Source organism: Mandrillus leucophaeus, unplaced genomic scaffold (genome assembly GCF_000951045.1).
Source record: "Mandrillus leucophaeus isolate KB7577 unplaced genomic scaffold, Mleu.le_1.0 Scaffold336, whole genome shotgun sequence".
Lineage (NCBI taxonomy): Eukaryota > Metazoa > Chordata > Mammalia > Primates > Cercopithecidae > Mandrillus > Mandrillus leucophaeus.
Window position 1 is genome coordinate 1816555 of NW_012103543.1, and position 22560 is coordinate 1839114.

At 38.8% G+C, this 22560-nt stretch overlaps 1 protein-coding gene across 1 annotated transcript in view; it reads right to left on the bottom strand.

Annotated features, from left to right (window-relative positions):
- Positions 1 to 2682: 2682 nt before the first annotated feature.
- Positions 2683 to 22560, bottom strand: part of ARHGAP15 (Rho GTPase activating protein 15) — a 642246-nt gene continuing 622368 nt past the window's right edge. Inside the window, exon 14 of the mRNA XM_011988707.1 lies at positions 2683 to 3046. Coding sequence (XP_011844097.1) covers positions 2863 to 3046 — 184 coding nt within the window. The 3' untranslated portion in view covers positions 2683 to 2862. The remainder of the gene's footprint in view (positions 3047 to 22560) is intronic.

The following is a 22560-nucleotide window of genomic DNA, read 5'->3' on the forward strand; positions in this document are numbered from 1 at the left end:
CTCCAAAATTGCTAGGCATGCACTTCACCCTCTATTCACTGAACTTCTCATTTTTCCTTGGAGATGCCAGGTCTTTCATGACTCTGTTCATGCCATTCCTGCTTCCTGGTGTGTCTTCTGCATTTTTCTTTGGTAAATCTTATTCATTGGTCAAGATTAGATTGAAAAGCTTACCTTCCCGATGAAGCCTCATCTGACTTTGTAACAGAATCAGAGAGTTACTGTCTGTAACTGAGTCTTCTGGTATTTGTCAACCACTGAGCATTGTTAATATGTCTGGAATAGCTTCTGTTCTGTTTGCCCATTCATTCAACAATACATTTTGAGCATCTTTAAATATAGGTGCTGAATCCTGGGTCTACACGCTTACCAAGACGGCTAAGGCACCTCATCTTGTATTGAACTGTAATTGTTAGGGATAGTCTCCCTCACTGGACTGAAACTACCCAGGGTAGAAATATTGGTCTTATTTAATATTTGTGTCACCAGTGCCTAGAATTTTGCCTGGTTCGAACTAGGAGATAAGGAAACGCTCACTGGTGTTTCATGACTTTTTGCTGGAGAATATTGACCAGTTATATGAAATCTAACCTTTTAGTCAACCTAGTATACTTATAATCTCAATTTTTAAACATGGAAGACTTGATATGGCCATTGTCACTGTATTTGAGATGTTACGGAATCTAATAACCTTTTGGTGTAACCCTTTTTATGCCTGTAGTGTGTTAAGTCAGATCCTGTGATGGGCACTTTGGCTCAGCACCTTGGAATGGCCTTTTCCCAGAGAGGAAACACATTCTCTGATTAAATGCCCTTAGCAGGCAGGGACAGGACACAGCTGGGGTTTGAATCAGGCTAAATCCCATCAGATTGGAAATCAAGAAGCTTGTGCTTTTGAAGATTATAAATCTGGAAAGCAGCAGAGACAAGGGGCTGTGAGTCCCTGCCCAAAGCAGGTAGTGCCACTTCTCTTTGGCTTTCATTGCTGGTTCTCTCTGGCTGATGCTTCCAGAATAACTTTAAAGATGGACCCGTGTGAAGGGATAAGATTTTAATGCTAGAACGACTGAATCTACTCTCCCCCAACGCTTCAAAAAGGGAAGTAATCAAAGTCTTGGGAAAGACCTAATTGAGAATACGGAATTGCATGGAAATGAGAATGACTTGAAATAGAACACCAGAAACTCGTTTCATGTCTCCATGTTTTTCTGAAAGGCATAATTGCAGTTTTACATATAAGAATCGCTTAAAGCTCGCAAGTCTGCCAGCGCGCTGTTACTGGTGACTTTAGATCATGGGGGTCTGTTTCATGTGACTTTTTTCGGCTTTTCGTGTGTGTATACGTCATACTGGATGAAACTGCACTTCAGCACATATTGTGGCTTCTCTGTTGTTGGCTACAAGCCCACTTACTGGCGCCATTGCTAAAATGAAGACATTCAAGAGGGACAAGGGAGTCCTCCGCTTCCTCAGGCAGCTCCATGGATGTTGGAGCTGCCTGCACATCTGGCTGTCAAACAGCTTATGCCGCGGAGCTCATTATTGCTCTAAGTGTTTGCTCTGGATCTGTGCTTCACGCGTTTTATTTACATGCTTTATTTTTCATTTTATGAACAAATCGATAACTAGACTTACTCTTTATCACACTGGATTAGTTTTATTTATTCCCTTTGAATTTGATTAAAAAGCTGTCAAACATAAGTCTACATTTTTATCAGCAGAATACTTTCATAAAACCGGTATGAGATGTGTTCAACTAGAACATACTTTTCAAAATAAAACAATGTTTGATATATTCTAGACAGTTACCCTTTTGTTTATCCATGACAACTGAAACTAACCATCAAATGGATAAAGCAATCTAAGTCTAGTCAAGTAATCCTTAGGGCATATGAAAAAAAAAAGGCCTTTAAAAAAAGTTATTTTTCTAGATGGATTTAATGTAATTCACCAATAAAGCATCCTCAGAAGCATAATAAAAATTCTACATAAAATGACATACCCAGGGAAAAGGAAGATATACAGTTTGATGAAGATTCAAAATGGATGTTAGCATTAAAAATGAGCAGTCAGGCAATTCCTGTGTAATATAAAGATCAAAATTGTAGGACACTAATTTTGCTTCTAATTTATAAGATAGTGAGTTTATGGGACTACAAATAGTATTTATAAAAAAAATTCAATGGCAAATGCTTTGAACTGTCATTTTTTCTTGAGAAAAATTGCCATTCAACATGTTATATTTATAAATTTCACTGTGTAACATTGAAAATAGCTGGACTATATTTATATATACAGAAATATTCTGAAAAGATGAAATATATCTGTTTTGGTTGTGAACCAGATCTCCTTCATTCTATTTACAAATTAATAGCTTCTGCCTTCCTACCTCTTTGTGTTCTATCCGTGTCCAAGTAACAGTATGGAGTCATGCCTAAGGCAGCCTGGATCTTGGGAAAGCACATGTGTGCACATGCACCCCTACTCCCAACCACACTCACTCACTCATATCTCCACATACACAACCGCACACCCGATTTCCCTGGAGCAGCATTAAGGCCATTTTTTGAAGATGTGCTGTTCTTTGCATATTATTTAATAGCATGAGGCATGCATGATGTGTTCCTAGAAGTGCTAGAAGGAATAGCACCAAAGGGGTTAATGTAGAACACATATAGCAAATATTGTCAATTATTTTATTCAAATGTTTGGAACTTAAACACAAAATCATCATTAAGTTTTCACAAAATGAGGCATCTGTCGCTTGAAAGGCAAAAAATATTTCAGAAATATGTTTACAGAAATGTAAAAATATTAGGCATCAAGACAGATGTGAACGTATTCAGTAGCTTGTCTTGTCTGTCAGTCTTCCTCCGAGCTGAAGATCTTACTGTACTCGCTCAGCATGAGCTCAGCTATCTGGTTCTGGTAGACCATGTGGATCGCCATGTTTCCTGTTTCATTTTCAGCTCGCAGGAGGGTGGGTCCAAATACAATCCCTAAGCTTTGTGTGGACATGAGGTTCTTGGAGGCTTTGGCCACTATCCTGTGTAGAGAGAGAGAAAAAAGTAATTCCACTGGAGTTTGAAGTGAAGTTGTGGTTACTTTGGAGTGATTAAAAAAGGTTTTTCATTCAGGAAAAGTAACTGCATTACAACATTATTTAATCTTCTACTCTACATACTTTACTATATGGAAGTAGAACCTATGAGTTTTGGGGAAAGGATACATTGCCTTGTCCAACTGTTTACCCCATAATACCTGAGCATTGTGAATACTCAACAAATATTTGTGAAATGAATGAGTAAGTATATTAAACAGTAAAAATGACTGTGAAGTTAACAAGATGCAGCCTTTAAAATGCTTAGAGACAATTGAGGAAACAGGTGAGAGGCATGCAAAAAAAAAAAAAAAATATTAGAACTCAAACAAAATAACCAGAACAATGTCTGTACAATTAGTAATTGAAGGTAGGCTTTTAAAAATTAAGTTTTTCGTGATTAGTGGTGAGTAAAGTATTCCTGGCAAATGCTAATTGGAAGTGTTTTGTAGAGGAGATAGGTTCCGAGACAGTTTGGTATATGGCAAAATTCTAAGTGTCTCCATTCATTTGGACAGCCAATTTAGCTTACTGCCACAATAAAATGCAGAATCCTGTAGCATTTGCACAGGAAAAGAGCCCCATTGGAATCAAATATGTATTTGCTTGTGTGAGGATCCTATGGAGAGCTGGAATACCAATGAAACACTAGGATTTGGTTTTATTAATGGTAATGACTTGCCTGTTCCAACACAGGACTCCTAAAAAGAAAATAAAGCCCCATCCTAGAAACTGATAATTAAAAAAGTAATGCTATTCTGACGGCTGAAGCCTACTTGATTTTATATTAAAATTCAGAAGAGTGGGGTTTTAGTGATAAGGAAATAAGGACAGCATATGGAAAGACAGGGTGCTAAGAAATATCAAACTCTTCATTCTATCAGACATCCCAACCCAAGGGAAATAAGAGTGTAGAAAATAAAGCAAGGCAAAGGAACACTTTTTTACCAGACAGTGGGGTCTCTGGCTTCAGAGCTCAGTGTGGAACATTGTTGAGTTGGTTGGACTTTAGAGGCCTCTCTTTGTTTGGCCTAAGTGGGCCTATATATCTCTGAATCACAGGAGGCAGAAAGACTGGTATTATAGTAGTCCCCCCTTATCTTCAGGGGATATGCTCCAGGAACCCCACCCCCTAGCCAGTGGATGCCTGAAACTTAGATAGCACCGAACCGGATTGCCATCTATTGGAACATGTTTCTCTTCCATCCATAGATGTAATGCCATTTCCATCTTAACTTAGCACTCATCATGCACTGTGGCCATAACTTTTGCAGTCTGAGGTGCAACAGCAAGCCTAGCACACGTTTATTTTTCCTTCTTGACAATTTCACAGATGGAAGATTCATTCTTACCATAAATCATAGCAACCTCAGCATACAATTTTTATTCTTTCCTTATTAAGTCGAGACCTTCCACCTTTCCACTGAAAGGAAGCATGTTACGGCTTCTCTTTGGCATATGTGAATTGCCAGCATCACTACTCTTGCGCTTTGGGGGCCATTGTGAAGTAAAATAAGGAATCCTCGAACACAAGCACTGTGATGCCACAATATTGAGCTGATAACTGGGAGTGCTACCCTGTGAATGATGGCACCAGGGCAGACAGCTTGGAGACTCTGGACAAACGGAGGAGTTACATCCCAGGTGGGAGGAACTCATCATGCTACTCAGAATGCTATGCCACTTATTAATTGCATATTTCTGGAATTTTCCATTTCATACTTTCAGATTGTGGTTGACTTGGATGACTGAAACCATGGAAAGTGAAACCACAGATAAGGGGGACTGTTGCATTTTTTTTTTTTCCCTTCACAAACCTGAATCTCTGAAGAACCACTTCTGTGACCAAGAGGCCATGCTGTCCATCTCTTGAAAGAGATTGAGCAGGGCCAACGCCATGTGTGTACTGCCTGGTACCTGCCCACCACCAAGCAAGCTCATGGCACGTACTGTGGCCAGCAAAGCATATTTGACCTGACCAATGTTAATAATAATCAATTATTGTTCTAAGCAATTTTATTGTCTCATTTCTTCATCATAACAATCCCATGAAGTAGCTTCTACTATTAAGCTTGTTCAACAAATGAGAACACTGAGAAGACTGAGTGATGTGACAGCCAGTGTTACACAAACTGACATTCAAGCCCAGGCAGTCTGGGTCCAGTACCTGTGGAAGCGTCACTGTCAGTGTCTGTAATGACTCCTGGCCCTAGTAACCGGGCCAACTTTTCACTCTGCCACCTTCCACATGACTATACGATCCATCATAAGAAGGTCCGAATTTTCGTTTTTCACTCTTAGAATTGTAATTGACAGCCTGGTGATAGTACATTTCTTGTGGGTAAAATGACTCAAATTTAGACGGAATATTCAGGATATTCTGCTTCCCATTTTCCCTTTTCTTCTGCTTTAAACAGAGAGCATTTGTACCTGTGAGCACTGTTGGCATGGCTACATTTCTGGAAGGGATTCTCATATTTTTAGAGTGTGAGTTATCTGAGACTTCAAATTTAAAGTTTCTTTTGGAATATAAGAAGCTATGCCACTTTTCTATTGCATTTGCCAAAATCCTATTGAGTGAATTAAGCATCCTGCTCTCTGTAGAGGGCAAGTGGAATGGACCTTTGCTTCTCTTTAACATGCCCATCTACCTCAGTTTAACATCTCTCCTGAGCATCTCCCAGATATGCATATTATAAAAGCCATTAGTAAGATTCACAATACAGGCAATGCAGGTTTTTCCCTTTTGGTTTTAAATTAACACCTTTTTATGATACTAACTGCTTCATTAATTCCACCACACACATACATTTTAGAGGCAAATATGGAGATAGATAACAGAAATAATCAAGTGAGCACTTATTAGGTAAAAGTTGTTTTAATAACTTTACCCATTGGTAGCAAATGTCTATAAATTGATAAGATTTATCTAGCAGAGAAGAGGGCTCAGAGGTCATGGGCCATGGAGAAGGTAGAAGCAAAAGCAAGACTATTGAAGGTACAAAGGTGAATGGGGCATCTTGGCCAACAGGGTAGTAGAAGAACATTAGGACTTGGAGTCCAGGAAATCTGAACGGGCAAAAGGATAATGTAAACGTTGACAGGATCAAAGATACAGTTACCTATTTAATTATGGCTATAATTTTAGTTGGTGCAGAGACAGTGAGATTAAGGTATCTGTGAGCCAAAACTGAGACCCACAAAGGTGAGGCTAAAAATCAAGGGATATGCAAGAGCTCATTAGTGGAGGGACAGTCTGAGTTTATGGGAGTGGAAGCTGCGAAGGGGTCTATAGCTTTGGAGGAGCTTGCGTGGGTGGAGGGGTAACTCGGCTCTCAAGGGGGACTCAGGCCTTGAAGGGAGAGTAAGAAAACTGAAATAGGGCTAGACTATTTACTGTTTCTGTAGCATTCTTTATATTTTTGCTGCTCAGCAAAGGACCTGGTCTTAGAAACCAGAGTGGGGCCAAATGTGGGGGAGGGAACCAAGGAAGTTTGAAAGGGGAACGAGATTATGTAAAAGTAGAGGATTGAAGATGCAGTTATACAAGAAAGAGTTGGAGGCTAGAGTTGCGTGTCCGAGTGCCTCCTTGGGGAAAGGCATGTGCCTGCATGGCTGAGTGTCCCTTGGGAGAAGGCTTCTCTAAGCCCCTGGGCCATCATGGGGGACTCCTGTGATGAATTTCTGCGAATGCATATTACCTAAATTTCCTGTGAAAAAATGTTCATTTTGTGCTTTTATGCATGTGTAAATATAAAATATTCATTCTGCCTCAAACCTGTATCCTTTATGTGCATTTCCCTGCACATTTTCCATTTGCTTTTAATAAAACTTTAACTTACACATGTTTTAAATAATCTCGTTTAAGTAAATTTAAAAGATAGCGCATAGTTTTGTATTCCTGTTATGTTTGCATTATTGCAGGTTAAATTTTTTAGCAGCTTGAGATTTTTTTCCTGAGTTAGGAAGATCAAGTTACTTGTAGTGACTTTTAAAAAAATTAAGAGTCATTAAGAAAAAAGGTTAGATATAGTATTATATAGAACATAGGCTATCTTGCTTATTCACTATCTCAAATATGTATGTATGTGTAAATATATGTAATCTATATATATACACATACAATTTATATGTATATAAATATATACATACAATTTATCTGTATATAAATATATACATACAATTTATCTGTATATAAATATATACATACACATGTATATATATTTATATATGTACATATACGTACATATATATATGCAATTTATTTGCTAAATATCAACCAAATAGTAGTTCATGTGTTAAGAAATCACTATCTTTAGGTTAGAAAAGATGAAGGTAAAGATCAATTTGGGGTAAAAGTCACCAAATACTGAACTATATAATTCATGTTAACTGACTAATACATTTTCATATTAAAGTTTATGTGGGGATAGACATTTTCAGCGAAGAAGGCCCCTGAACTGGGGGTGTCTGGGAAAATGTATTAATGCTGTTATAAATGTCATGATTCAAATGGAAGCTTACGTATTCCCTACCATGCTGGACTCCTAAATAGTTAAGTGGTTGATTTAGGATCACAGAGAGAATCAACCACAATTTCAAATATATAGTTAGAATACTATCCTGCAAAATTATATTATTATATATCTCTCTTTTTATATCTAATTATTACATCTCTTTTTATTTTTTTTAACCTCACATCAAGAGAAACCATAATTTTCACTCTTATTGTGGGGGAACAGCTAGGGATTATTTCTGAAGGTTTCAAATAGTAAAACATATGTAGAAAAGAAGCATAGGCTGCTGGAAGAAATAAAAACCTTACATGGAATAATATAATTCAATTTAGTATCTTAGATGGAAAACTCTCAAAAACAGGTATACTTCAAGTAGCTTGAGCTTTAGTTGAGTTGTATTGTTAGTGGGGTGGATCTGATCCAGAAACCATATACATTTTTACCATGGCTTTGGCAATACCTTTCAATAAAGTTGGTTCTGTAAAACACCATTTCTCTGATATGCTTCACGAAAATGGCATTCCAACGTAAAAGTTTTGGAGAAAATTGAGTGCCACTTTTTCTTCTTGGATATTCACAATGCACAAAAGTATAAAGTCTCTGAAAAGTCCTGCAGAAAAAAAAACCCTTGCCCATCTTTGTGTCTTCCCTAAATTACTTGAATCTTGTACATAGATTCTCTTTTCTGAGTAACACTGAAGAGTGTATATGAAGAAATGCTGCTCTCGTGTGTTTTGCTAAGGATCTACCATATATAAGTCTGAAAATGTTAGGAATTTTATCCTCCTATGCCACCCTGGCTTCACAGTTCTGTAGCAGCTAACTCAGAAAGAAGTCAGATTCTGGTCATTCTGGCTAGTTCCACCCCTCTGGTAGGACTTAGGTTTCATTAGGTCCTTAAACTCCATGACTGTGTTGTAAATTTTGAGCTACCATTTGACCTGTTTTTAGCAAAGAAATGAAAGAAACTCCCCTTTTATGATAAAACAAAGGCCAAAAGGCAAAAGAAATAATCTGAATGAGAAAGGTAAAGGAAAGACATGGTTGGGACATTAACATGATAGTAGTGGGCAGGAAGGCCCAAAAATATTCAGACCTTATATCAGTATTTGGGAATTCCTCTTGATGTATGTTGACTCATCTTTAATTTACTCCCAAGAAATCATAGCAAAGATACCTGATTCTAAGCAACATGAAGAGCTCAAAGTTTAGTGCCTAACTTAAGAATGCTTAACTAACCGGAAAAAACAAAGGCCCCAAACTGCAATTCTTGAGAAAGGCTATTTATTTATACTGCTTAGTTTTAAATAGCCTGACAAAAATACGATTTTATGAATTTGTTCATGAAATAGCACTTCGTATGTATTCCTAGTAAAAGCATTTCTTATACCACTAAGTAAAATTCAAGTTTATAAAATCTTAAAATGAGTAAGAATTCATTTTTCTAGCAAGAGCTGAAAAGTGATATACAGTTTACAGCATAAAAGAAAGGAAATGTGAGTGTTACCTTTTGTCAGGCCCAAGTGGGAAGAATAGTGATCCATCAATTTAAGTTTATTTTAGAAACAATTTATAATCCAGTGCTACAGATGTTGGACCCCCGGAAAAGAAATCCTCTCAAAAAAGCCTTATGCTGGGTAAGATTTTCCCAAAATGAGCTGAATTGCTAATTCAAAGAAATTTCTTAGTCGTGTGAAATCACAGCCAAATGACTCGAACTGAAAGAAAACTTTAATATACAACTAAAAATTAATGCTGAATTAAGAAGACCAAAGCCTGTAATAATAGTTCAGCTCCAAACAGATTTAAGGATGTGAACTTTCTTTTAAGTTTGTGCTTTGCAGTTACTACAGTGACTTGCAAAGTGTGTTGAAAGCCACATGATTGCCTGGAGGACAACTCTCAAGTTATGAAGGTGTATTAGAAATGTTCCCCTCTCTATCTCTGGAATGCCATGATTTTCCAACACACATAACTTTAGAATAGTTTTACAAAATAAGGAGAGTGTGGTGGTAAATGTATTCCTGCCATCAGGTCACACCTGGCTTGCAAAATATAGCTCAGCCACTGCATGTGAAATGTTAATTGTGACTTTGACCACTTAACTAAAGAGAGGCTGTTAAAAATAGAATAAATTTTCAATATGCTCAACTTATGTTTCCTATGTGCTATAACTATTTTGGGGGGGGATCCATGCTAACCATATGCTTGCCTACCCTCAATTTGCACAAACTATACTGCTATCTACACTGGCCTTTTTATAAGATTGAGGACTTAGCAGAAATTCCACCTTCTTTAAAGTTATAGTTGTGTGCCAGAAACATTCTCAAGTATTGGAAAAGCAGGAGAGCATTCACAAGTATTGTTGCATTTAATATTTGTGTGTTTCAAGGTAGTCATTCAAAGATAAGTCAGCCATTTTTTATATGCCAGTTTACATATCTGTTGGCTGAAATGAAGTCTTCAATTTTATATCTAAACATGTAATTCTTATTTTCCAAAATAACTATCATCCTCAATAGGAATTATTGCTATATTCTGAGATTTTTGCTTTTAAATAAAAGCAAAAAATTAGCTTTGAAGTTATGTGTATATAATTCTGAAGTACATTATAGCAAAGGAGCGTTATATGGCAGTTGAGTATTGATAGCTAACATGGCCAGATTCTTTGCATTTATTGAACCTCTTTGCATGAATTTCAATGCAGAAGATTGAAACATTTTCAATTATTCAGTTGTTTCATATTTTATTGATTGGGCGTTATAGTGATATTCTAAAGTATCTCTAAAGCAATATTTAGAATATTTAATAAAACGTGAGAACTAAAAAGTGAAAAAATGAATGGTCCACAGGCTTCAATTAATAATTGATTTCTAATTGGAATATGTGTTCTGTAAGGTGATAACAAACACAGATAAAAATATCAGAACCAAAACTCTGACATAGTAGATAATACCAAAAAGAAACATTTACAGTAGTTACTGTTTGTTACTATTAATACCTTCTATGTGCTAATCACTGTGCTTCAAATATATCACAAATTTTAAAGGCAGATTTTAAAATCAGCTTTAATTTCTTTTTTTTTGATGATAAATGCATTCTATTAGTGAAAATTTGAAAACTTTAGAAGAGTATAATAAACACTGGTAACTCGATGTAACCATTTATTAGTTCATTAAAAATCTATTGTGTACTTACTATGTGTTTGACACTATTCTGGATATTAGGGATAGTGCAATGAGTGAAATAGACAAAATCCCTGCTCAGATGAAGCTTACAAACTAGTGGGGAAAACAGACAACAAACCGTACACAAAGCAATATAAAATGTGACTTCAGGCTCTGAAGTACTTCAAGAAAAGCTAAGAAAAAGAGAAGTAATGGTTCTTCCACCGACCCTAGGGAGCTTTAAAAAAAAAACACTGATGGCCTGGAATCCATTCCCAGAGATTCTCTTTTATTTAATATTGGGCAAGGCCAGGCTGCCTTCATTTTTGAATGACCCCCAGGTAATGCTAATGAGCATCGAGTGGTAAGAAGTGCTACGTGTATTAGATGGAGTGCTCAGGGACGCCCTCTCTAAGGAAGGGAGATTTGAGCAGAGCCCTGTCGAGGTGCACATATCAGGGGAATGAGTGTTCCGGGCAGGGAATGGTAGGTACAATACCCTGGTGGTGAGGAATGCCAGCATAGAGCAGAGACTGCTCTCTGGCTGGAGGCCAGGGAGCAAAGCGAAAGAGGTAGGAAATGCTGTGGAGGGACTTCTTTCTAAAGGTGATGGAAATCATTTCTTGAGTTCAAGGAGAATGACACTGTTAGCATTTAGAGATGATAGAAATGTTTATATAATGTATCTACATACAACTTTGAGAAAATGCACTTTATGTAATTCTGTATCTGGCATTTTTCACTTCTAACAGGAATAATTCCTATGACTTATATATGTAATATAGATCACTTCATCATTACCGTATATAGAAGAGAATGAATTGTGCCCTATGCTTTCAGAGTATAAGTGAGATAAATAAATAAAAACTTCCCATGTACTCTTCCTCCACATTTTGGAGTATTGATTTAGGCAGTAGTTCTCATTCAGGAGCAATATTGTACCTTGCCCCAAGCCCCACCCCTCCACCTATAAGGGATTTGGCAGTATCTGTAGACAGTTTTGATTGTCATGAGAAGGTGGGGGTGGGAAATTACTACTGGTGTCTAATGGGTAGAGGCAAAGGATGCTGCTAAACATGTTGCAATGCACCGGCAGCTCTGATGACAAAGAATTATCTGCCCCAAATGACAATAATGCTGCAGTTGAAGACCCCTGCCTTAGTGTAAAATAATAGAAATGTAACAACGCAATCGGTGGTTCTCAAACTTCACCCTTCAGGAAGATAATTTGGAAGGTATTAAAAGGCAGGTTGCTAGGCTCCACCTCCAGATTTCTGATTCAGCAAGTCCGGGAGGAGAGGCTTGATGAACGGCATTCCTGTCAAGTTCCCCAGCGGTAGCAGTACTGCTGGTCTGGCTGGGAACCACATCTTCAGAACCAGCACCACATTATCAAGTTATGGCTCTTTTTTCCTTAAAACATAACATGGGGGCGGGGGGAGGGGAGCCTATTAGTCCCGTTAGCAGTATTACAATTTGGTATTATTCTCTTTAAAAAATAGTCCGTCATTCTTTGAACTTAGGCTTCTTTGAATTTAGGAAATGGGGAAGAAGTTAATAAAGCAAGCAAGCAGCCATGTGCGTTTTCTCTCCCGTGAACATCTCCTGCCCGTTTCCTATTTACAGTGTGTGCTTTTATGTTTGCTTGTTTAACCCATTTTATTCTGTACAGCAAAACCAATACATGGTCTTTTGGGGGAAAAAAAAGTACTAATCAGAAGTATTGAAGAGTAAAACGTTAAAAACCTCCCCTGTTTCCTAGTCAAATTCCTTCATAACTATAATTAACAGATGGGTGTTCCTTCTGGATGTTTTTCTACTCATCTATCCATCTACCTATCTTTATATATTTATATACACACACACACACACACACACAATTATATATATAATTTTTTTCCTTTTTAAAAAAGATGAAATAAAAAATACATAATGTGCTAAAATTTGCTTTTCCCCCCTTCACTATGTATCACGGGCATGTTTCCAAGTCAGTACATATAAAAATACCTCATTCTTTTTTAAAAAGTTGTTACATTTCATAGTATGGAAATACCTTAATTTATTTAACCATTTCTCTGCTGCTAGGTTTTTAGGTTGCTTCTTCTAATTCTTTGCTATTACAGACAATGCTACAATAAAATCCTTGCATATGTAGATTTCTAAGTTTCTTTATGTCTTAAGAGTAACTTTTCATTACTTTTGTGGCACATACAATCTCCCAATTCTTGTGTTTCTTAATTTTATTTAGTTCTTATGTAGTCATATATAGTATTATTTCTTTTAGATTTTTATCTTTGTTTTTATTATAAAATTCATCCATTTTAAAGAGATCAGATAACTATTATCAAGGTCTTGTTTTTAAAAATTATTTTAAATAGTTTTGAAAAGCATATCATCTAATTCATTGTATTTTGGTTGTGTGAAATTTGATGGTAATCTAAATGTATTTTTTTTCCTGGAAGCCAGTTAATTTTCCCTATGACATTTGTTGAATAAACCACCACTCCCCACTGATTTGTTTTACTGCTTTTTTTGTGCAGATTGCCTGCACTCGGCCACACACCCGGGTATTCAGTACTGTGCTGATTATGTATGTATGTATGTATGTATGTATGTATATATACATATATATATATTTTTTTTTCTTTTTTTTTTTGAGACAGAGTCTCACTCTGTTACCCAGGCTGGAATGCAGTGACATTATTTCAGCTCACTGAAGCCTCCACCTCCCAAGTCGAAGCAATTCTCATGCCTTAGCTCCCAAATAGCCACGCTTTACCATGCCTGGCTAATTTTTTGTATTTTTAGTAGAGACAGGGTTTTGCTATATTGGCCAGGCTGGTCTCGAACTCCTGACCTAAAGTGATCCGCCCGTCTCAGCCTCCCACAGTGCTGGGATTACAGGTGTGAGCTGCTGTGCCTGGCCTCTGTGTATTTTGATCCAGTACTCTGCTGTTTAAATCACTGTAACTTTATGGTATATTGGGATATTTCTTCTCTCATTTTTTTTCTTTTGTTTGGAAGTAAGAGAAAATTTTCAGGTGAACTTTTTCAGATAAACAAAATGACCCTGAGAAAGACTGAAAATTTGATCCAAGCCACACAGGAAGTAAGTGGCAGAGCCTAGATTAAGATGCAGATCTTTATTACTCTGTGATATAAATGTACTTTCTGCAAATAGCTAAGATGCAAGAATTTTGAGTTTGACATCAAGGGACTTCTTAATGGAGAGGCCTGAGACCTGAGGAAGACTTGGGGAAAAAAGTGAGGCAGAGTCAACAAGAAGTCTTGGGTGACATATTTTGATTTTTTAATCACCTAATTCACATCCAAGGATTTATCTGCACAGATAAGAAGGGTGTTCAGATGGAAGAAAAACCAAATCAATATGTATTACTTTTTTTCCAGATTCACACAGATTTAAAAACTTCTGAAAGCATTCATATCTAATTGTAAATAGAAATGCCCTATTAGCAAAATGATTATTTCAGTTATTGCTTTTTTTAGGTGTTTTTCCTCATGCTTTTAAAATGGTTTTAGCCATTTGCATTTAACTGTCTCTGCAGTAAAAGAATTCTTAATTTTTATTCCCTGAGCTCTGCTGATACACCAATAACCACTGATAATATCAACATCCTGGGAAGGCATTGCTCTGCGTTTAGGGGAGAAAGGCTAGAAAATATATTATGTTGGGAGTAGTTTTAGAAATAAAAAAATTGTAAGACTGTCATTATTTTCTACCTGAATTTGTCCAATATAGCTGTTTAAAAACTGTATGTGAGGCCAGGCGCGGTGGCTCACGCCTGTAATTCCAGCACTTTGGAAGGCCGAGTTGGGCGGATCAGGAGGTCAGGAAATCGAGACCATGCTGACTAACACAGTGAAAACCCCGCTTCTGCTAAAAATACAAAAAATCAGCCTGGCGTGGTGGCGGGCGCCTGTAGTCCCAGCTACTGGGGAGGCCGAGGCGGGAGAATGGCGTGAACCCAGGAGGCGGAGCTTGCCGTGAGCCCAGATCGCGCCACTGCACTCCAGCCTGGGCGACAGGGCAAGACTCCGTCTCGGGGGAAAAAAACACAAAAACCTGGTATGTGCTAGTAATATATTAGACAGAATATTGAGTGTTGTGCATGGATCAGCATTAATTAAGCCAAGCAGAATAATGCACCTAATTATAAGTTATTAGTGGAATATATAGTACTTAAATATTTGCCTTGTGATGTTAGATAAACGTAAAAGGAATATTTTTAGTATGCAGAATATTCCTCAACTTTTCTTTTGTTTTTCCTTTTTATGTAGGTGAAGAGAAGAGCCACTTTACTTTTCATTAAGGGCACTTACATAAAATCTTTAGCAGTTTTCTTGAGAATTGTCTCCTTGTTTAAAAGGTTGCAAAATAGTCAAAGGAGAATCAATTGCAATTTGGGTATCATCATCCAATTTGTGCTTAGTTTTACTTTCTGAGGAAAAATAAGTTTTAGACTTTTTTTTTTTTTTTTTTTTTTTGAGTCAGAGTCTGCTCTTGTCGCCCAGGCTGGAGTGCAATGGCACGAACTCGAATCACTGCAACCTCTGCCTCTCTGGTTCAAGTAATTCTCCTGCCTCAGCTCTGGAGTAGCTGGGATTACAGGCACCCGCTACCACACCCTGCTAATTTTTGTAATTTTAGACAGGGTTTCACCATGTTGACCAGGCCGATCTCAAACTCCCTACCTAAGGGAATCCGCCGGGTCCCCCAAAGTGCTGGGATTACACATGTGAATCACCGCACCTGGCCAGTTTTAGACACTTTCTGCAGAGACTTTAAGAGGGAAGCTGTAAAACTAGTGAGCACCAAGGTGAATGTGGCCAGAGTGTGCCTTCTAAATGGAAGAGCACAGGAACTGAAAGTGTTTGGTTAGCCGGGGGGAAAGAATATTTAGGGAAGCCATGATGACTCAATGCAAAGAGCCATGACATGAAAGAAAGAGTCAACTTTCCTCTTGTAATCCAGCTACTGGAATTGGCCCAGAGATGGATTTTACCTTTGTATGAAGAATTAGTGTTGTGAAAATAGAAAAGACTGCTTCAAAACAGTAATGCATTTACATATACTATGGAAAATTTAGAAAATGCAGATAAATAAAGATAAAATAAGAATCACTCATAATTCTACTACTTAGACATTACCACTATTAACCCCCCTTTGGTATAGATTCCCCCCCATATATACTGGCAAAGCATTGGGAGCCCCTATAAAAGATATTAAATATTTTATCCCCCAAAAAAGGCTATGAGTTCCCTATCAAGAGAAGTATTCAGGCAGGATGTTTGAGATTCCTGTATTGGATGGAAGGTTGAACAATCTTTGAAGTGTGATTTGGGCTGCCGGATTAATGATGAAAGAATGAGCATTCTGGGAAAGTCAAAGTATCATCTGGGGATAAGATGAGGTAGTAGATAATGGCTGAGGCTTCTTCTCTACCCTTCCTTGTACCTTAGGCCTTTCCCCAAGGTTCAGTCAGCAGCACTGTGGCCTCAGTTCATGGATGATACAGCAGAAAAGCAGAAGTGCTTTTAATTTTTGCAAGGCAAGGCATTCGAGTTGCGAAGGATTGTGCTTTTGAGTTTCAAAAGCCTAAGTGCCAAAGGCCTCAGAGCTGCAGCCAAAATATGGACGGACTGATCAGTAGATTGGAAGGTAGATAAAGAGCCAGGCTACTTTGCTGCCAGACTAGAGAAAGATTTTCTGGACTTCGGGAGGGAGGGTTAAGGAAAGGTGAGATGCGTATGTGGCCCAGGCCCTGGTCCTTCCTACTCCCGTTCCCTGGGAGTGCAGGCAGTTAGAAGGTTTGAGGATCCTTGAGAATCAGATCTGTATTCTTCTCTTTGGGGAAGACCTAGTAGTATGGCAGGATTCCAGAACTGCCTACACCTAGTATATCAGGAGCAGTTAAGTAGAAATTGCTGCCTTGTATATCTAGGCAGGGTGGCCAAAGATAGCTTCACAGAGTACTCCGTGAAGAGTGACTGAGATCCAGACCTGGGATTGGAAGTTGGGGATGATGATTGCAAGTGAAAAGGGAATGAAGACCAGACTGCAGAGGTGGGAAAAGCTAGACACTTTCTCTGCTGCTAATCTGCTTTATTATCTTTCTCCAGCAGAATATAAATGCCTTAGACACAAAGACTTTATCTGTTTTTGCTTAGTGCTGTATCCATAGAATAAGATTAGTGTTTGGCTCATGGTAGTAAGTGTTCAATAAGTATTTGTTGAAATGCTGTATTAATGGATATCCTTTCTGCCCCTCCACCAAATGCTTCGGCTCTATGTAGCCCTCCAGAACTAACGATATCACCAGAAAAAATCTAGAAGACAGTCTTAACTGACCAAATTCAAGTCATTTAGAAGAATAGGGCCTTGAAAGATAAATTAATTTTAATGTTGGCATAATAATTACATTTCTTGCACACCTAAATTTCATATGTACTATGAGAGGACAAGAAGACGAAGGCAAAATAAAAAGTGCAACTATTTGAGAACTTAAGGGCCTGTAATTGTTCAGTGTGTCTTTCCTTCCCATATACTATCTGACAATGAGTTTCCAACATGTAACTAATTTGAACAAAACTGGCGTGAGAGGAATTTAGAATAGAGAGTAATTTTTATCTGTTTTATACTATGGTTGGATTGAAGCTAAAGATAATGATGCCATTTTTTTTGGCCATCTAAAATTTGACCATATAATTTTATTTTCGGCAAAATGCTTGATGCATCTGCAGAAATATAAACCCTTTCAAAATGTGTATAATACTTTGCTCAAAGATAGAAAATAATTTATTTTGCATTTACACATATAAATTTATCATCTTTACTACGGTGAAGGAATGAATTGTGCCAGTTTCTGCATATGTCCCTGTAAATATGGATGCTGGGCTAACTCATGATTCTGTCATCCAGCACGTAGGACTGTGATCACCTGTTCTAAGAATTTCTACATGAAATGACTCATCTTTTAGGGACCACTATCAAGCATTATATTAAGCTTTATAACAGAGGGCTCTTCGTCTGTTAAGGGACCATTCGTGCATTTGCCAATTTGATAATTATGGTGGCTACTTTGGTTGCAGAGATGGGCCACTCAGATCCCCTTTCAAGGAAGGACCCCCTGCATAGTTGCAGGGGTAGCCGATGGCTTCCAGCTATCTTCTTCAGGGTTTGCCTCAATTACAATAAGCCGCCTTGCTCAAGAACACTGACTGATCCATCAACATATATTTTATGTATGTATGTATGTATGTATGTATTTTAGAGACAAGGGCTTGCTCTTTCACCCAGGCTAGAGTGCAGTGGCACAATCATAGCTCACTGTAACCTCAAACTTCCGGGGTCAAGCGATCTTCCCGCCTTGACCTGCTGAGTAGCTAGGACTACAGGTGTATACCACCATGCCCAGCTAATTAAAAAAAAATTTTTTTTTTTTTTGTAAGATGGGGTCTCACTATGTTTCCCAGGCTGGTCTTGAACTCCTGGCCTCAGGTGATCTTCCTGCCTCAGCTTTCTGAAATGCTGGGATTACAGGTGTGAGCCACTGCTCTGGCCCCCACTCAGTCAGTCAGTATAAAGGCTGGACCATTTCTGCCCACTGTGAGACAACTTTGACAGGCTCTATGTGTCCCACAGCTTCCTGGGGCTCTGACTGAAGCTTTCTTGGGACTGCACTGCACTTCAGCTTATTCCTCTGCCCAATCCTGTTGCCACCTCCTTCCTTCCACAGTGGTTAACCTTTAACAATGCCCTGATTGCCAAACTCTGTTTCAGGGGCTCCTTCTGGAGAACTGAACCCATGATTATTGGTTCTGTGAGTGGTCCCAGAAAGCCAGGAATAAGATGGAGATTTGCAGCTGGGTCACTCGCAGCCTGACTGGCAATGAGGAGTCCATTGATGGTGGCAGGTGGAATGCAGACGGGTCCTGGCACAAGGTAGCCAGTCCAATTGTGAAAACTCGCCCTGGTGGTGAATTAGGGCAGTAGATCTGTGGAAGATACTAGCTGGTGTAATGTATGAGACATTTAGAAATGATAGTGGGAAGTCGTGGGTAGTAACTCAGTAACTCGAAGGTTAATGAAATTGAAGGGCTGTTGCTAAGCATCGTTGATATTCTACAGAAAACTCGTATGTGATTATAGGGGCCTTTACTCTGTAAATGAGGGTTGACTGTAGGAGAGTCCATTACAGAACTAGGCTCACTGATTGCAGTGGGGAAGCTGAGACACTGGTAATAGAGGCCAGGTGGTGGGGCTTAATTACTAGAAGCCAGGTAGATGCAATTTTTAATATATAAGTATCAGGGCTGAGGGGCAGCCAAGGGGGCCCGACTCACAGAATTATGAGATGGTCACTAGAATACAGCACCCTCTGGAACAAAATAAATGGGCAGTCTGGAAGGATGCTATTCTGTGTATATCATTGTATTTGAACAATATATCGAATTACTGTCTTCTAAGCTACTGTTGCTTTCTGGGCACATGGAGCTTCTTGGGTCCAGGTACCAGCTGTCAAGGCAAAGAGTCACTATCTAGGCAGGTGTAATTAAGTGTGATCAAAGGGAGGAGGCAAGGTTGGTGTTACACCAGGGAGACAGGGCGGTACCCAGATGATCCACATAGGGCTTCCAGTTCTCTGTTGCCCAGTTGTGATGGGTCATGAAGAGGGCAGAAATTCTTGTCTGAGAAGACATGGTACACAGGAGCTTAGATCTCTCATGGATAAGGGTCTGGGACGTTGCATCTAGGGCACCCACTATGACCAGCAGAGACCATTGTTAAAGATGAGGGCAATCTCAAATAGAGAGTGGAGGATGGAGACAATGAGCTGGGCTCAGGTCCAGCTGTAGCTGCAGAGCTTGTAGTTATTCTTCTAAAGTTTCGTCTTCAAAGGTCTCCTCTCTCCCTGAGAGTCCTGGGGGAGCTGCTTCTCAAATGTGAACATGATGAAGAACACACGCCGAGCACCACAAAGGGTGGACTGTGCTGGACACTTGATGTACACCCAGGTCTCTCTTTGAGGAAAGACTTGTTGCCCAGTTTCCAGGTGTCAAGTCCACAGGCAGCTTCGGCTGTCAGCCCCTGCAGGGTTTGCCTCAGCTGAGGAGAGCCACCTCACCCCAAGAGACTCTTGGAGACAGCCCACGGCCAATGACTAATTGCAGTGAGTGTATCAAGGCCAAGCCATCTTCATCCTCCCGGAGACAACTGTGATGGGCCCTGGATGCCCCAGAGCTTCTGTGGGTGGCCAGGCTTTGTTGGGTCCAATGTCATCGTTTGACTTCTCTTTCTGCCCCATGCTGCTCCATCTTTACTTCTGTTGGTGTTAGTAGGTAACTCGTGCTATGTTAAATCCAACCTGTGACAGCAGCTGTGAGCTCTGGGGAGTCAGAGAAGTTCCAATAGAAATAGAGCTGGTTCATGAAAGAGAAGACCTGAAATCGAATGTGGAGCCTAGATCTGAACAGCTTTGTGTCCACGCATCATTTCCCTCCCCTTTGAATTCGTGCTTAATTATCAGCAAAACCGTGATAAAATCATCACACTATATCTGTATAGTACTTTATATTTTCCAAACTTGTTCTGATCATTTTAGGGCAGAAATTCTCTATCCAGCGTGCATATTAATATCATCTGTGGAGGATTCAAAACCATGTTAACCTCTGGGACCCATCCAAATGGTTTGCAGTTAGGCCTGGGTACATTTTAAGAGCTCTGCATGTGATGCTCTTCTGCCTGGAGGAAAGAACCATTGCTCTTGATCTGGAAGCTCAAAATCTTAAGTGCTAGTTCTATAGGTACTGACTGTGTGATCTTAGATGGGCCCTAGCAGTTCTCTGAGCCTCAGATTCTTCATTTAGAAAGTGAAGTTAATGGCAAAACTGATCTCGTAGGTTGTTTTGAAGATTAAATTTTAAAATGTATGTGAAAACCCTTTGCAAACTATAGAAACATTTCTTTTTTCTTGAGACTGATTTACATTCTTGTTTCCTACGCTGGAGTGCAATGGCACTGTCCCGGCTCACTGCAACCTTCGCCTCCCCAGTTCAATCAGTTCTCCCCAGTATTTTTTTGTATTTTTAGTAGAGACAGGGTTTCACCATGTTGGCCAGGCTGGTCTCGAACTCCTGACCTCAGGTGATCCACCCACCTCGGCCTCCCAAAGTGCTGGGATTATAGGTGTGAGCCACCACGCCCAGCCAGAAACATTAATTTTTACTATATGTGATTACATTTTCTTCTGTCAATTGTTGTTTTATAAACAAGGAAAGGGAGATTAGAACTCACTGGTTTTCCACTCTGGCTCAGGCTTTTAATAAAGGAAAGGAATTGCACAGAGATTCTGATTTGGTAGTTCAGGGTTGAGACCCAGGACTCAGAGTTTCTAAAAAGCTTCACAGATGAGCCTGGTGTGCAGCCAGGGTTAGGGACTTCTTGGTTAATGATCTGTCCAAAGGTTACACAGTGCTAATAAAGTCAAAGAACAGGGACTCAACTCTAGCCCTTTCCATGCCTCTCTAGAGTTTTATCTACTATTATCCATGCTGAGTGCTCTTTCGTGTACATACTTATTGTAACATTGCATGTTAATCATAAAATATAATAATAGAGATAAAAGGGATTTTGAATTTAAAACATTGTATAAATATAATGTGTTATGATTATTAAATGTTAAAATAATTACTCCTATCCCATTAGTGCTAAATCATATGATTTGTGTGCTTTTAGTAAGGGATGAAACTCTGTAGGTAACACAAGCTATTTTTAAGATTATATGAACCAAGCATAAATTAAACAATGTGACACCAAGGCTGAAATAATGTACGCAAGTACTAAATGAAACGTTTAAGGGAATTCAAAATAGAGTAATGAACTGTTACCTACTGTTCCCCTATCTTGAACATGCTGACTTAATGTGGCATCATGAAGGAAGAGAATGGAATAAAGAGAGAGAGAAGGATGCACAGAGAAATGAAGATCATTTTCGTGTGATCATGACCAGGCCATTCATATTTCTCATATAGCCTGGAAACAATTTCATACTTATTGGAAGATGTGACCTTTAAATGTTCCTTACTTGCAAAAAGACAAATATTCTCGGAGCAGGGTGTTAGCTGGTGGACTCATCTGTCCTGCCTGCCCTTCGATTGGAGGCCACTGCAGGGAGAATGCAGACTGGAGTGGAGCAAATGTGGTACTTATTTTTTACATTTCCAGACTTTAGGGTAAGCTCTCTTTGACAGCTCCCTGATTTCTTTAACACAGCAAATCTTTAATCAGTGTAGATATGTTAAAATGCGATTTTTTACAGTGAATTGACCTGAGTTGAGTACTTGAGTTGTAATGTGTATTTTTTTTCCCCCTCTCAAAAGCTGACTTGTAGGGGGAAAAAAAAATCAGATATTCTATGATATACTTTTCCTCAGTGACAAGATGTTTTGGGGGAAATCATCCAAGCTTGAAATAAAATCTTTATTGAAAGTAATTCTACATTCATGCCAGTCAGATACATTGTTGGATTAGACCAGATATCCCAGGGGAAAACTATGGTATATGCAGCAGGCTGAGTTGATTATTTGGGCCTCCCGTCAGTTTTTAACTTCCTGACAATGGCTGAAGCATTCACAGCCGCTACAACTCTGTTTTCATCTTTATTTTGAGAGAAAGTTAATACACTTTACCTTAACTATGCCAAATGTACTGGAAAATAACCCAGTAATAAGATATACTCCACCTACCAAGTGATAT